The 13,750-nt window shown below is 27.5% G+C and overlaps 1 protein-coding gene across 2 annotated transcripts; it reads left to right on the forward strand.

Moving 5' to 3' along the window:
- Window positions 1–1,671: 1,671 nt before the first annotated feature.
- LOC122512194 (fatty acyl-CoA reductase 1-like) lies at window positions 1,672–13,372 on the forward strand. Of its 2 annotated transcripts, none has more exons than XM_043627906.1 (10): window positions 1,672–1,870; window positions 8,062–8,201; window positions 8,544–8,666; window positions 8,821–8,946; window positions 9,030–9,190; window positions 9,382–9,491; window positions 9,591–9,789; window positions 10,059–10,301; window positions 11,003–11,266; window positions 13,113–13,372. In XM_043627906.1, the coding sequence occupies exons 2-10, from the start codon at window positions 8,187–8,189 to the stop codon at window positions 13,207–13,209; spliced, it is 1,338 nt and encodes a 445-aa protein (XP_043483841.1). In that variant the 5' UTR covers window positions 1,672–1,870; window positions 8,062–8,186; the 3' UTR covers window positions 13,210–13,372. The 2 variants fall into 2 exon arrangements, with proteins under 2 accessions (XP_043483841.1, XP_043483840.1); XM_043627905.1 differs by lacking the exon at window positions 1,672–1,870 and adding an exon at window positions 4,118–4,269.
- The last annotated feature ends 378 nt before the right edge of the window (window positions 13,373–13,750 follow it).

Raw genomic sequence — 13,750 nt, forward strand, 5'->3', positions numbered from 1 at the left:
TATACTACTATCCAGATACAATAATGACTGATTCTCTGTACTTATTCTTTATTCTCCACTACACATTGCACTTCATTCCTGCCATTTTAGGAGATATATTTTTAAGAATACTAGGAAGAAAACCTGTGTAAGTAAAAAATACGCAAAAATTGTATATTTTTTTATTATAAAGATCCCTGAAGTTAGCGTCGACGTTAGTTAATCATGATTAACCTAAAGTTATTCAGGGACCAATGCAGAAAATAGTGTATAACAATTTTTTCAATAGTTCTGACAATTAACAAAAACTCCTTGCCGATAGACCACAAAAACAACACGAGCACGTACGGGTAAACAAATAATATAAAAAATATTGGGTGCTAATTCACGTAACATTATAATTTTCACAATAAAATCTTCAGACAAAGTATTTTCATAGTAAATCAAGAGTTTTTGAGATTTTATAAATAAAATACAGAATAATAAAAATAAAAAAAAATTTAATTCTAAAGTTTACCCAGCTGCGATGAAAGCAAATTAGGCACTAAACACTTTCTTACAAAAAAAGAATAACATATTTTTATTTAAGGAAACACAAAGCTTTTAAAAAAGGATCAAAATTGATATGGGTTATAAGTTTCTTTACGAACGGAGAATGGATATTTGATACTGACAATGTTCAATCGTTGTGGAAAAAACTCTCTGAGAATGATAAGAAACTATTTAATTTTGACATCACGTCATTTACTTGGGATGAACTAATCCGAATTTATATTGACGGAGGTAAGAAGTTTCTATTAAAAACGGAATTGGACGAAGAAGGATTGAAAAACGCTATACGTAGAGTTAAAAGGTAAATTATTAATTTTCCACTCTAAAAAAATTACTTCATAATTATTTAAATATATAGAATACCTGTAGAAAAACGCGACATGACAAACAACTTAAATATGACTTAAGTGAGAGCTCTAATCTTCAATTTTAACTTTTGTAAAAATAAAAACCATGTAGCAGTAATTCAAAATTGTCAGGAACAACTTCGGTCAAAGACAAAAGAGTTAATTAAATTCTCTTGAAACTTGATATTTAGGAGTTTTTAGAGTCGCTGATTACTCTCTAAATGTGAATCATTGATTAACTTTTAATTAAAGTTGGTGAAATTAGCCCTTAGATAGTTCGAATTCAATGTTATTTTTGCAAAATTCAATATGATTCAATATGAGTTATTGCTACACCCTTTTAACTGGTTCTGCTATCGTTAACTATTGCAGCAAAAAAACTCGCAAAAAAAGGAGACATTAATGAAAAGTGATTGCACGTTTGGAATGTTTCAGACTTTACTACGTTCATCAAATTGTACAGGGAACATTCTACGCGATAGTTTTGTGGATTGTTTGGAAAATTTGTAATCTACTATTTCTCAGGTTATAACTCTTCTGCGGCATAATATTTTGAATTTAAGAGAATATTTCAAGGAAAGTCGGACCCATAATATGACAGATGTATTCTACCATAAGTTTATTTTTTAACTTGACATTTATCAACTTTGTAACTATGACACGAGTAGTTATTAACAGTTTAATAAGATTCTGCATTAACAAAGAATTAAAACTATGTATTATGCATTTATTCCCACTGAGAAATAAAATTTTTCATAGTGCACTTCATTTTTGCACTTTTATAAAAAAAAGTCGGGCTTTAAAGAGTTAAACTAAAGAAAATGTAAACTTCCTAATGTTAATTCAAAACCTAAGTGGTACGGGATTTGGGGGAACAATTCTTATTGAAAAACTGCTGCGTTCGTGTCCAAAGATAAAAACTGTATATTTTAGTGAGACAAAAAAAAGAAAAGCTCCTTCAAGATCGTGTCAAAGAAATTACTAATTCTCAGGTGAGATATTTTAATATTAAAAAACTCTAATGTGTATGCACTAAAAAAATTTATTTAATTATGATTATTACTTGTATATTATTAAAAATATTTATTTGTATCACCTAACTTGTATTTAAGTCAATTAAATGATTGTTACATCAAATACAACTTATTTGATTCTATTGAAGATTTGATAGAAAAATGATTCGATTTAAGTAAATATTTATTTGACAAATAATCGGTTATTACAATCAAATAAAGTTTTCTAAATGAGGCTGTTAGTAATTATTATAAATATTACAATAATTTAATAATAAGATGACAAATCAATTGAATTCGTTATAAAAATTTTTGGAACAAATGTTTGAACCTCTAAGAGCAGTAGATTCAAATTTTGAGAAAAAAATTGTACTAATATCTGGTGATTCAATAAATCCTAATTTTAAACTTTCTGACACAGATTTGGAGTTACTAAAGAAAGAGGTAAATCAATTGACAGTGTAAATTTATTTTAATTAAATGAAACAAGATTAAAGTTCTTAATTATATAAACAGCAGTTTATGAGTAACAGACTGTAACGATTTTCTTACTTGAGAAAATAAATAAAAACCGCGAAAATACAAATTAAAAAAAAAATAAAAATTATAAGACAAAAGATTTCAAATAATAGGCTGAAATAATAGGCCTGACGTCAGGAATTTATTATTATATTGTATAATATATAATAAATAAAGTCCTGATGGCTATTAATATTAATTTAAATTTTTATTTTACTTAGGTTTCGATTTTAATTTACATTAAATCTTTATAAAATTAAAAAATTAATTTACAATATTAAAATTATCATTTTAATGTGAATATTAATTTTTAGGATTATTGTCAAGTTCCCCAACACATATTGTTTCACAAAATCAATTGCCGAAGAAGTTGTTAGTAAAAGTACAAAAGAACTTCCTGTTTCCATTTATAGGGGAGAGTAGTCAGGGTTGGACATAGTTTTAACCTTTCTTCATAACTTTCCCTGTAGGATGAATTTCGCGAGGGAATGAGGATATGAAGCAAGAAATTTATGAACAATTTTCGTAAGCTTATTTCGTCTGGCATATTTCTTCTACATTTAGTTCTCTTCTTTTGAAACCGCCAAAAAATTTTTGCCGAGTTAGGACAGCACAACAAACTACTTAGCTGCTATTTAGTTAAGGAGAAAGATAGAGAGGGAGGGAGGAGGAGAAAATTAAAATACATTATCCCTTGAATCAAGCTTCCAATGCTCTAATCAAATTATTTAGATAAGAAAAAATCAATTTTTTAATTAAGGTCCAAAAATGTGGAAGTTCTTGTTAGCTTTACATGCAAATTGAATTTGAGATTCTTACGTATTTTTAATACATAATTATTTAAATATTTAAGGTTATGCAAGGATTTCAAAATATTTGATACAGATAATGTTAAATCGTTGTGGGAAAAAATCTCTGAGAATGATAAGAAACTATTTAATTTCGACATTATATCATTTACTTGGGATGTAATGCTACCAACTCATTGGGAAGGGGGTTAAAAGTTTATATTAGAAACGGATCTAGATGAAGAAGCACAAAAGAAATCTCAATGCAGAGTAAGTAGGTAATTAATTTTCCAATTTAAGAATCTGTCAATTTTATAATTATACAGATTTATATAGAAAAAAAGGGATACATTAAAAAGAATTGATTGCATATTTGAGATGTTGCAGATTATTTTACATTCATCAAGTTGTTCGAGGTACATTTTATGCCTTAGTGTTGTGGCCTATTTGGAAAACTTTTTTATTTTTCTAATCAATAGATTATAACTCTTGTGCAATTTGCTAGCGATAATTTTAAATTTCACAAAATATGTAAAGAAAAGTCAAACACAATTGAGAGATGTTTTCTTTAAAAAGAAGCAATATGAAATTACCTATGACTTTTTAAGTGTAAATAAAAATTCTCAAAAACAAATTTTAACTTTGCGTTGAAAAATTTATTGTCTAAATTTTTTGTCTAAAAATGCAACCTGCTTTTTTTACAACAAACAGTTCTAATTATACTTAAAAGTCCGTCCTTCATAAACTTAAATAACATTCAAATGTTCTAATATTTTAACTTGACATTTATCAACTTTGTAATTATGACACCTGGAATTATAAACAATTGAATGAAACATTATATTAACAATGAATTGAAACTATGAATTATGCATTTATTCCCACCGAGAAATTAAATTTCTTATAGTGCAACATTGTTGCTTCCATTAAGTTGGAAAGCGCTTTATCGTCAAGTTACATTACTTTGTGTGCAGTTAAAAAAATTTACAACTTAACTACAATTTTATAATAAATCTTCCATTATGACCGAAATTCAGCAATTTTACACAAACCAAAGTATTTTTATCACAGGTAATTAGTGTAATTTTGTAAATACTAAATGTCACAAGTATAAATTATCGGTACGGCTCCACACTGAAAAAAAGTTCATTGAATCAAGTAAATGCATTTTCTTGACCTAATTTACTTGAAACAAATCCATATTTTCTTATTGGAAAAAATTTATTTTCTTGTGTCAAGTAATTTTGAGCATTGAGCAAAGTTATTGAAATAGTAATATAAGTATATTACTGTTTCAAACGAACTGTTTTACATGCGCTAAGGCCCGAAAAAGTATTGAATCAAGAATATTATGTTCTCACGTCAAGTAATTTACTTGAGTCATTTGGTATCTTGAGTCAAATAATTTTTTTATTTATAGTCTTGATCCAAAAAAATGGGAAGATTAATAAAGGTTAATAATTGTTTCAACTCAATTAAAAATTATTTTTTTTCAAAGAAATATTAATTAATCTAAGCATTTCAAAAACATTAATTTCTTACGAGAATGTTATATTTTCTGGAATGAAATATTTTATTTATTCAATTCATCTAAGTGTAAGATCTTGAATTAAATAATTTTTTTGATTCCTTTAAAACAAGATTTTACTTAATCTAACACCCATAGTCTTGAGCTAAGAAAATATGAAGATTAATACAAGTTAATAATTGTTACAACTCAATTAAAAATTACTTTGTTTCAAAGAAATATTAATTAATCTAATCATTTCTTGTACTTGAAGCACTTCTATATTACCATGTTTCAAGAACATTTAATTTCTTAAAATAATATTATATTTCCCTTGAATTAAAAAATTAATTTTTTTATTTGAATTATTCATAAAATTCTTAAATCAAATCATTGTTTTGTTTCCTTTAATAAAGTTTTTACTTAATACAACGCTCATATAATTTTGATTCAAGAAAATACGAAGGTTAACATAAGTAAATATTTGTTTCAAGTTGATTAAAAATTACATTGAATTAATCCCATATTTATTTGAAGAAAGAAATTCATTTTCTTGTGTCAAGTAATTATTAGCATTGAACAGAATTCTTGAATTAACAATTCAGTATTTGGCGGAACTAAATATGTTATTACTTCAACTAAATATTTTACTTTTCCGAAGTACCAAAAAGTATTGAATCTAGAATATTATATTCTTAAGCGAAATAATAAATTATTGTCTGGAGAAATCATGTTTCTTGAATCGAATCATTTTATTTATTTGCTTTGAAACTTTTTTTTACTTATCACAATGCCGGTGTTCTTGATCCAAGAAAATATTTTTCGTTAAATGGATATATGCAACTTGAATATCAGTTTTTGAAAACTGTCCATTGAGACTAGGATGGCATAGTAGTATCGTGACGGCTTATGTTGCGTGCAACCCGGGTTCAATTCCTCCGACCGTGAAAAATTTTCTTTCAAGGTATATTAGTTGTACTTGTGTTAAGTATAATTAAATGTAAATATATATGTAAAATAAGAATTATTTAATTATTTAAATAAAAAATATAAATAGATGAAATTTTTTTTGTGGATTCTTAATATATTAATTTAAATAATTTGTAGGCCAGTTTTTCCACAATTGTTTGTTTATTAACTTTTGTTGTTAAAACAACGTTTCGGTAGTAGCCACTACCCTTATCAAGTTTAAATTAAAAGCACTGAAAAAATTTTTTTGAGAGTAACAATTGATTTTATAATTTTATATACTTATATAAAATCCGGAAAAAGTGTATACTTACATAAAGCATTGTCAAGAAAATAATTAAGTTTTTGTAAAATAAAATATTTTAGATATTTTAGTCTCAAAAAAATTTTTTCAGTGCTTTTAATTTAAACTTGATAAGGGTAGTGGCTACTACCGAAACGTTGTTTTAACAACAAAAGTTAATAAACAAACAATTGTGGAAAAACTGGCCTACAAATTATTTAAATTAAAAAATATAAATGTTAATTAATTAAATAATAAAAATGTTTGACCTAAGTATTACAAAGGATGGGATGGGGGAAAGGGGGGGGGGGGGTAATTTAAGTAAATAATTTACTTGTATTGAGAAAATATTTTTTTAATTGAAATCTATAAATTTTCTCAAATCAAGAAAATATTTTCTCGGTCAGAGAACATATTTTCTTGATTTGATACATAAATGATTTTGCATTAATATATTCTGCATTTCTTACATCCTACTTAATATCTTGATCGAATTCAATATTTTCTTGGATCAAGAAAATCTGTTCTTCTCACAAAATAAATGTTTTCTTCATCTAAATCTTGAATTGCTTAAACGAACGTTACAAAAAATTGAATGAATAAAATAAAATAATTCAATTGACTATATATATTCTTAGAACAAGAAAATATTTTATTCATTTAAACCTTAAAACGAACCCTGGGTGTGCGACACCCATATTCTAGCTTTTTACTCTAATATTTCGGTTAAATTCGTAAAAATTGAACATGTGTTTATATTGGACGGTACATTTTGTACTTAAATTTATGTTTCGTGAGTGACATTAGTCTGCCAAGTGTCTTTGTGTATTTGATAACTTTATGAAGTTGTCGGCGAAAAATTTCTGCTTGTCTGACACCCAGTTTTTGGTTTAAGGTAATTTCAGTAGTTTTAAAAAACTCTTTTTTAATTATTAAAATTAAATAAATCATTATGAAACCTATTTTCCTTCAAAATAGATGTACTGAGCTATATAAGATAATTTTTCCAAAAGATAATGTCCTATTCTAGCTTGGAGAACACACTTAAAAGTCCCCGGGTGTCGCACACCCAGTGTGCGGTTTAAGGATGGATTCGGCAGTGTGCGGTTTAAGGGTTAATACATTTTATATTTCGTACAAGACGATTAACTTCTTCGTCGAGTTCCATATTTTCTTGGATCAAGAATATATGTTCTTCTCCAAAATATACTATGTCAAGAAAATCGTTTTCTTGAATCAATACTATAATAGTCTTGGGCGTATTCAATCACACGATTTGCTACAATCAAGAAAAATTTTCTTGGTTCAATACTTTTTTTTCAGTGCACGCGCATGGCCCAAAAACATAACAATCTCTAAGTCACGATCTTTCTGTAAAAACAAATGTCAGGAAATTAACAAATATATCATTCAAAAGCTTATAATATTCTACGTTAATTGATATACATTTGAAAATTTTAATAAACTACACAAATATTTTAGTAATCGACAAATTTAAAAAAAAATGAAAATTTCTTTTTCAATTTTTTTAAATCTTATGATTAAAGTCTCATCTTTAATTTAAAACTAAAAAGTTAAAAAAATCTTATTCGATTCGTGAGACATCATTATAAACGTTTTCGGTCAAAAACTGTACAAAATTGACTATTTCAATGCATTTGTTCTTTTGGACACATTTTTTTCAGTTTTTACACGACATTTATAATGATATCTCGCGAACCGAATAAGATTTTTTAACTTCTTTGGTCTTAAATTAAAGTTGAAACTTAAAGGAGAAATTGAAACTTGAAAATGTTGTATACAATTTTTAAAAAATATGCAGTAGTTAAAGAATTGTAAAAAATTGTCAATTTTTAAAAAAATTTGTGTAATTTATTAAGATTTTCAAATGTTTACTTTTTAACGTAAAATATTATAAGCTTTCGAATGGTATTTTTGTCAATTTTCTGACATTTGTTATTACAGAAAAATCATGATATAAAGATTGGTATGTTTTTGGGCCATGTGCGTGTCACTATTAGATTATGATACATGTGGGTAAATTTTCATTTCATTTTAAATTAGCTTAAACTAAAAAATTCCTAATTGTAATTTAAAAATCTAGGTGGCACGGGATTTGTTGGGAAAGTTCTCATTGAAAAACTGCTTCGTTCGTGTTCAAAGATAAAAACTGTTTATATTTTAGTGAGAGAAAAAAAGGGGAAGCCAATTCAAGATCGTGTCAAAGAAATGACTAATTCTCAGGTAAGATTTTTCAATATTAAAAAATTCTAATATGTACGCACTGAAAAAAATTTATTTGATTCAAACAAATGGTTAATTGTTTATTATCAAAGATATTTATTTGTATCACCTAACTTGTATTTAAGATAATTAAATGGTTGTTAGATTTGATATGAAAATGATGTGATTCAAATAAATATTTATTTGACAATTGACAAATACACGGAGAGAAAAAAAAAGTTGTAACTACTTTCTTTTGAGTCGTCATGCTAATTATTATTATTATTATTATAAAAAATATTACAATAATTTAATGTTAAAATCACAAAACATTTGAATTCGTTATGAAAATTTTTTGAACAGATGTTTGAACCTCTAAGAGCAATAGATCCAAATTTTGAAAACAAAATTGTAGCGATGTCTGGTGATATAATAAAACCTAATTTTGCACTTTCTGACACAAATTTGGAGTTACTAAAAAAAGAGGTAAATCAATTGACATTTTAAATTTATTTTAATTAAACGAAACAAAATTGAAATTCCTAATCATAAACAGCGCAAGTAACAGACTTCAAATCTAATGCGAAATTATTAGTAAAGTTCTGAACTATTAATAAAATGTTTTAAATTTAATTTATAGGTTTCAATTGTATTTCATGTAGCAGCGACAACAAAATTTAATGAACCATTGAAAACAGCCTTTCAAGTAAATGTTGATAGTGTAAAAATTATGATTAACATCTGCAAAGAATGCAAAAACTTAAAGGTGACCGAAAATTTAATTGTCCATTATCTTTTATAAATATTGGCTATCATAAAACTTTTCAAGGAAATTTCTTTTAAATGCAGGCTTTTGTTTATGTATCAACAGCATTTAGTAATTGCATTTATGAGCATATTGAAGAAAAAGTTTATCCAACTCCACTGTCATATGAAAAACTAACCGACCTTGTCGGTGTCATAGACGAATTAAATATGTCCAGAAAAGACGAACTCGAATTCACCAAATTGTAAGTAAAATAACTACAAATGAATTTACTTACTTTAAGAGAAATACTCTCTAGTCGAGAATAATTTTCAAAAAATAAAAAGTTTGGAAAATATGCATCCAAATAAAATTTGGCAAAATACATTTAATTTAAATAAATGGTATTTTCAATGTAAAATTACCACTTGTATAAATATAAAAATTAACTTTTAGAGTTCTCGGCAAGTTCCCAAACACATATTGCTTCACAAAATCAATTGCTGAAGAAGTTGTCAATAAAAGTGCAAAAGAACTTCCAGTTTGCATTTACAGATTTTCAATTGGTAATTTAATTTAAGTTTTGAACACAATGATTATGTTGGCATTAAGTATAATGTCTGTCATTAAATCTAGAAAGAGTGATATTAATATTTCTTTTTCAGCTGTAGCTGCTCTAAAAGAACCTTTAGAGGGATGGGTGGATGTAAAACAAGGAATAACACATACTTTAGTAGCAATTGGTTTAGGTCTTATTCGAGTGTTATATGCAAGAGGAAATGCTAATATGGAAATAGTACCAATTGATTTGGTTTGTAATTGTCTAATTGCTTCTGCATGGGATACATCATCTAGCAAAAAAGAGTAAGTCTATTTCCCAAAATTGTATATTTATAAATAGAAACAAAATTGATGAAAACCTTGCTACAAAAATAATTTTGCAAAATTATCCATTTATAAATTTAATTCAAAATAAAGGTTGTATTTCTTAAAATTTTGTCTCTCAATTTAGAGTAACTTTCATTATTTACAAATAAATCCGAAATTGTTAAAAATTTGAACACATTTCTGCCTTTGTAAATTTTACTTTTATTTATTTATTATGAAGTTAAACAAAAGTTAACTTTTTCTAGCGAACCTAAGAGTGTACAAGTATATAACTACGTATCCGGAAGAGATAACCCAGGGACTTGGTATTATTTGCGGAGTTGTCTTCGTTCTCTACGTTTTAAAATCCCATTGAACAAACAATATTACTTTCCGGAAACAATAATGACTGATTCCTTCTTTTCATTCCTTATTCTCCACTACACACTGCACTTTATTCCAGCTATTTTAGGAGATGTATTTTTAAGAATACTAGGAAGAAAACCTGTGTAAGTAAAAGAAACGCAAAAAAAGAATACTTTTTCATTATGTAGGTCCCTGAAGTTAGAGTCGACGTTGAGAGTAGAAAAAATTTTTTCTCTAAAATCGAAAAGAATTGAACAATTTTTTTAGAAACTTTGAATTTAGAGGTACCTTGAAATTCTTTACAGCTCCTAGTTTGGGCAGCTGAAAGAAGTTTGGAAGTCTATTTACATGTCGGCAGGCCAAAGTAATGTGCGGAAGTCGATGTCCGTTCGGCCTGCCGGAAGGCCAAGTAGACAAGCGCCTTTTATTATTTTTATAATAATTTTTATAAACAAATAATAATAATTTTTTTAAATAAAAATTACAAAATGACAATACCAATAAAATTAATAAAGTTATATGCCAAAAAGCGTCTGTCTACTTGGCCTGCAGGAAAAGGCTTTCTGCAAGTCAAGTACTTGGACGTTCTGTTATTAACCTCAGGTTAATTAAAATTTTATAAGTTGTGCATATAGTTCTATGTTTACAATTAAAATTTTCACAAATTATACTCATAAACTTTTTTGTACAATCAAAATAAAAAAAATTACATAATTGATGCATTAAACAGAATATTATAACACTGCAATAGTCCAAAATACTACAAATTTAAATGCTGCAATGAAAGCAAATTAGGCACTTAATATTTTCTTACAAAAAAAAGAATAACAAATTTTTATTCAAGGTTACACAAATCTTTTAAAAAAGGATCAAAATTAGTATTGGCCATAAGATTTTTTTTATGTGGAGAATGGATATTTGATACTGACAATGTTAAATCGTTGTGGAAAAAACTCTCTGAGAATGATAAGAAACTATTTAATTTTGACATCACATCATTTACTTGGGATGAACTAATACGAATTTATTTTGAGGGAGTGAGGAAGTTTGCATTAAAAACGGAACTTGATGAAGAAGGATTGAAAAACGCTGCACGTAGATTAAGAAGGTAAATTATTAATTTTCCTCTCTAAAAAGATTACTATTTAATTATTTGAATATATTGGGAACCGCAGAGCTGCGTAGGCCCTCTGGTGTCGACCCACTTGCGGTAGTTGTCTTTACATTTCGTCTCTCTCTAACATATGTAAAAAAAAGAGATAAGAAACCAAGATGTCGGACGCAAGTGGGTACAGGGGTGGGTCAGTTTCACATGATTTCGGATCCCAATAGACTACCTATAGAAAAAGGGACGTGGATAACAGTTCAAATATAGCTTAACCCTTTAAGAGGCGGTAGGACGTATATGTCCCACCTTTAAAAACTTCAATATCTTTGACGAAAGTTAATATTTTTGAGTCAAATTCAGTGCGTTCTCTTCAGGAACAAAAGGGCTTTAGAAATATGTTACCTAGATCATGTTGAAAAAATTCCTATTGTTTAAAAGAATTCATAAATTATTGCTAAAAATCACAAATTTTTTAAACATTTTAAAATCAACTAAAAATTGTTACTCGGGGGTTTTTGGGGTCGCTGATTACGAATATGACATGTTTTTAAAAATTTTAAATGGCGGATCCAATATGGCGGACAATTTTTTTTAATTAATCGGATTCACTTGAAAATGTTTACTCGGGGGTTTTTGGGGTCGCTGATTACGATTCTGATGTTAGTTTTTAAAAATTCAAAATGGCGGATCCAATATGGGGGAAGATTTTTTAAAAATTGTATAGTTTTACCTGAAACTTGTAACTCGGGGGTTTTTGGGATGGCTGATGACGAATCTGATGTTAGTTTTTAAAAATTCGAAATGGCGGATCCAATATGTCAGATGACAAATGTAAAAATTTATTAGTTTAACACGAAACTTGTTACTCAAAGGTTGTTGTAGTCCCTGATTATCAATGTTTAGTTTATTTTTAAATTTAGATTGTGGGTTAATAATTAGCGAAGAAATTTTTTAATCAGTGACTTCGAAAATTCCCAAATAACAATTTTTAAGTAAATCCAATTAATTTAAAACAAAATTGACCGCCATATTAGATTCGCAATTTGGAATTTTTAGAAACCAACATCAGATTCGTAATCAGCGACCTCAAAAATATTAAGATATGAGTTGTAAAGAAAATCCGTCCATATGAATAATGTGCCCCTCAAAGGGTTAAGTGAGAGCTCTAATCTTAAATTTTAACTTTCAGAAGCGAAAAACCATTTAGCAAGTAATTTAAAATTGTCAGGAATAACTTTGGTCAAAGACAAAAGAGTTCATTAAATTCACTTAAAACTTGATATTTAGAAGTTTCTAGAGTCGCTGATTACTCTCTAAATTTGAATCATCTATAAGTATATCACTGATTTCAATTAGCGTATTTATTCACTGAGAGATTAGTGAAATTTCACTGAATTATTAGCATATATATGCTGATTGAAATCAGTGGTACTTATAGCTGGAAATAAGCAAGATTTTACTGATAAAGATTTAGAGAGTACGAATACGATGTTAGCTTTGCAAAATTCAATATGACGGATTTATTAAGTCAGAAGATTTTTTGAAAATTGATCCAATTCGCTTGAAACTTGTTACTCGGCTCCGCACGCAGTCTAAAGTTGTAGCCGAAAATTTTGAGTTATTGCTACATACTTTTAACTGGTGACTGCTGACGAATCTCTAAAAATTAGCTTCTACATGGCGAATCTTTTCGATCTCACAGCGAACTTGTCAGCTGTCCTTATTTCAACTAACCGAGTTTGCTGTGATAGCTAAGAGTTCTGCTATCCTTAACTTTTGCAGCAAAAAAAACTCAAGAAAAAATGAGACATTAATAAAAAGTGATTGTACGTTTGAAATGTTTCAGACTTTACTACGTTCATCAAGTTGTTCGGGGCACATTCTACGCCATTGTTTTGTGGCTTGTTTGGAAAATTTATAATCTACTATTTCTCAGGTTATAACTCTTCTGCGGAATAATATCTTGAATTTCACAGAATATCTCAAGAAAAGTCGAACCCATAAGACAGAAGATGTAGTCTTCATGAAGAAAAATTTGAGAAAATTACTCCAGACTTTCTCAGTGTAAATCAAAAACTTTTAAATAACAATCCTTACAAAAATTTAGAATTCGTGTTAAAAAAATTCATTAACGTAGTTATAACTTTAATTTTTTTCAAAAATTGCAGCTTGCATTCCTTTAAAACAAATGATTCAAATTCTACTTAAGGAGGGAAAAACGTGTAAATGCACGTTTTTTTAAAGAATTTTTTACACATAAATGGTGAAGTTTATTAAATTTATGTAAAGCACATCTTGAAGTATATAATGTAATCCCAACAAAAACAGCTTTGATGCAAAAAGTTCCGCCAAATAAAAGATTTTGTGACTGTCCAAACAATTAGTGAAATAAAAGTTTACAAAGTAAAATTTATAATTAAAATTTTAATAATGATTGATTTTAAATATTTTCTCTCCTACACAACTCGAAGTACATATTGCAGT

The sequence above is a fragment of the Leptopilina heterotoma genome, unplaced genomic scaffold (assembly GCF_015476425.1).
Source record: "Leptopilina heterotoma isolate Lh14 unplaced genomic scaffold, ASM1547642v1 Lhet_95, whole genome shotgun sequence".
Classification (NCBI taxonomy): domain Eukaryota; kingdom Metazoa; phylum Arthropoda; class Insecta; order Hymenoptera; family Figitidae; genus Leptopilina; species Leptopilina heterotoma.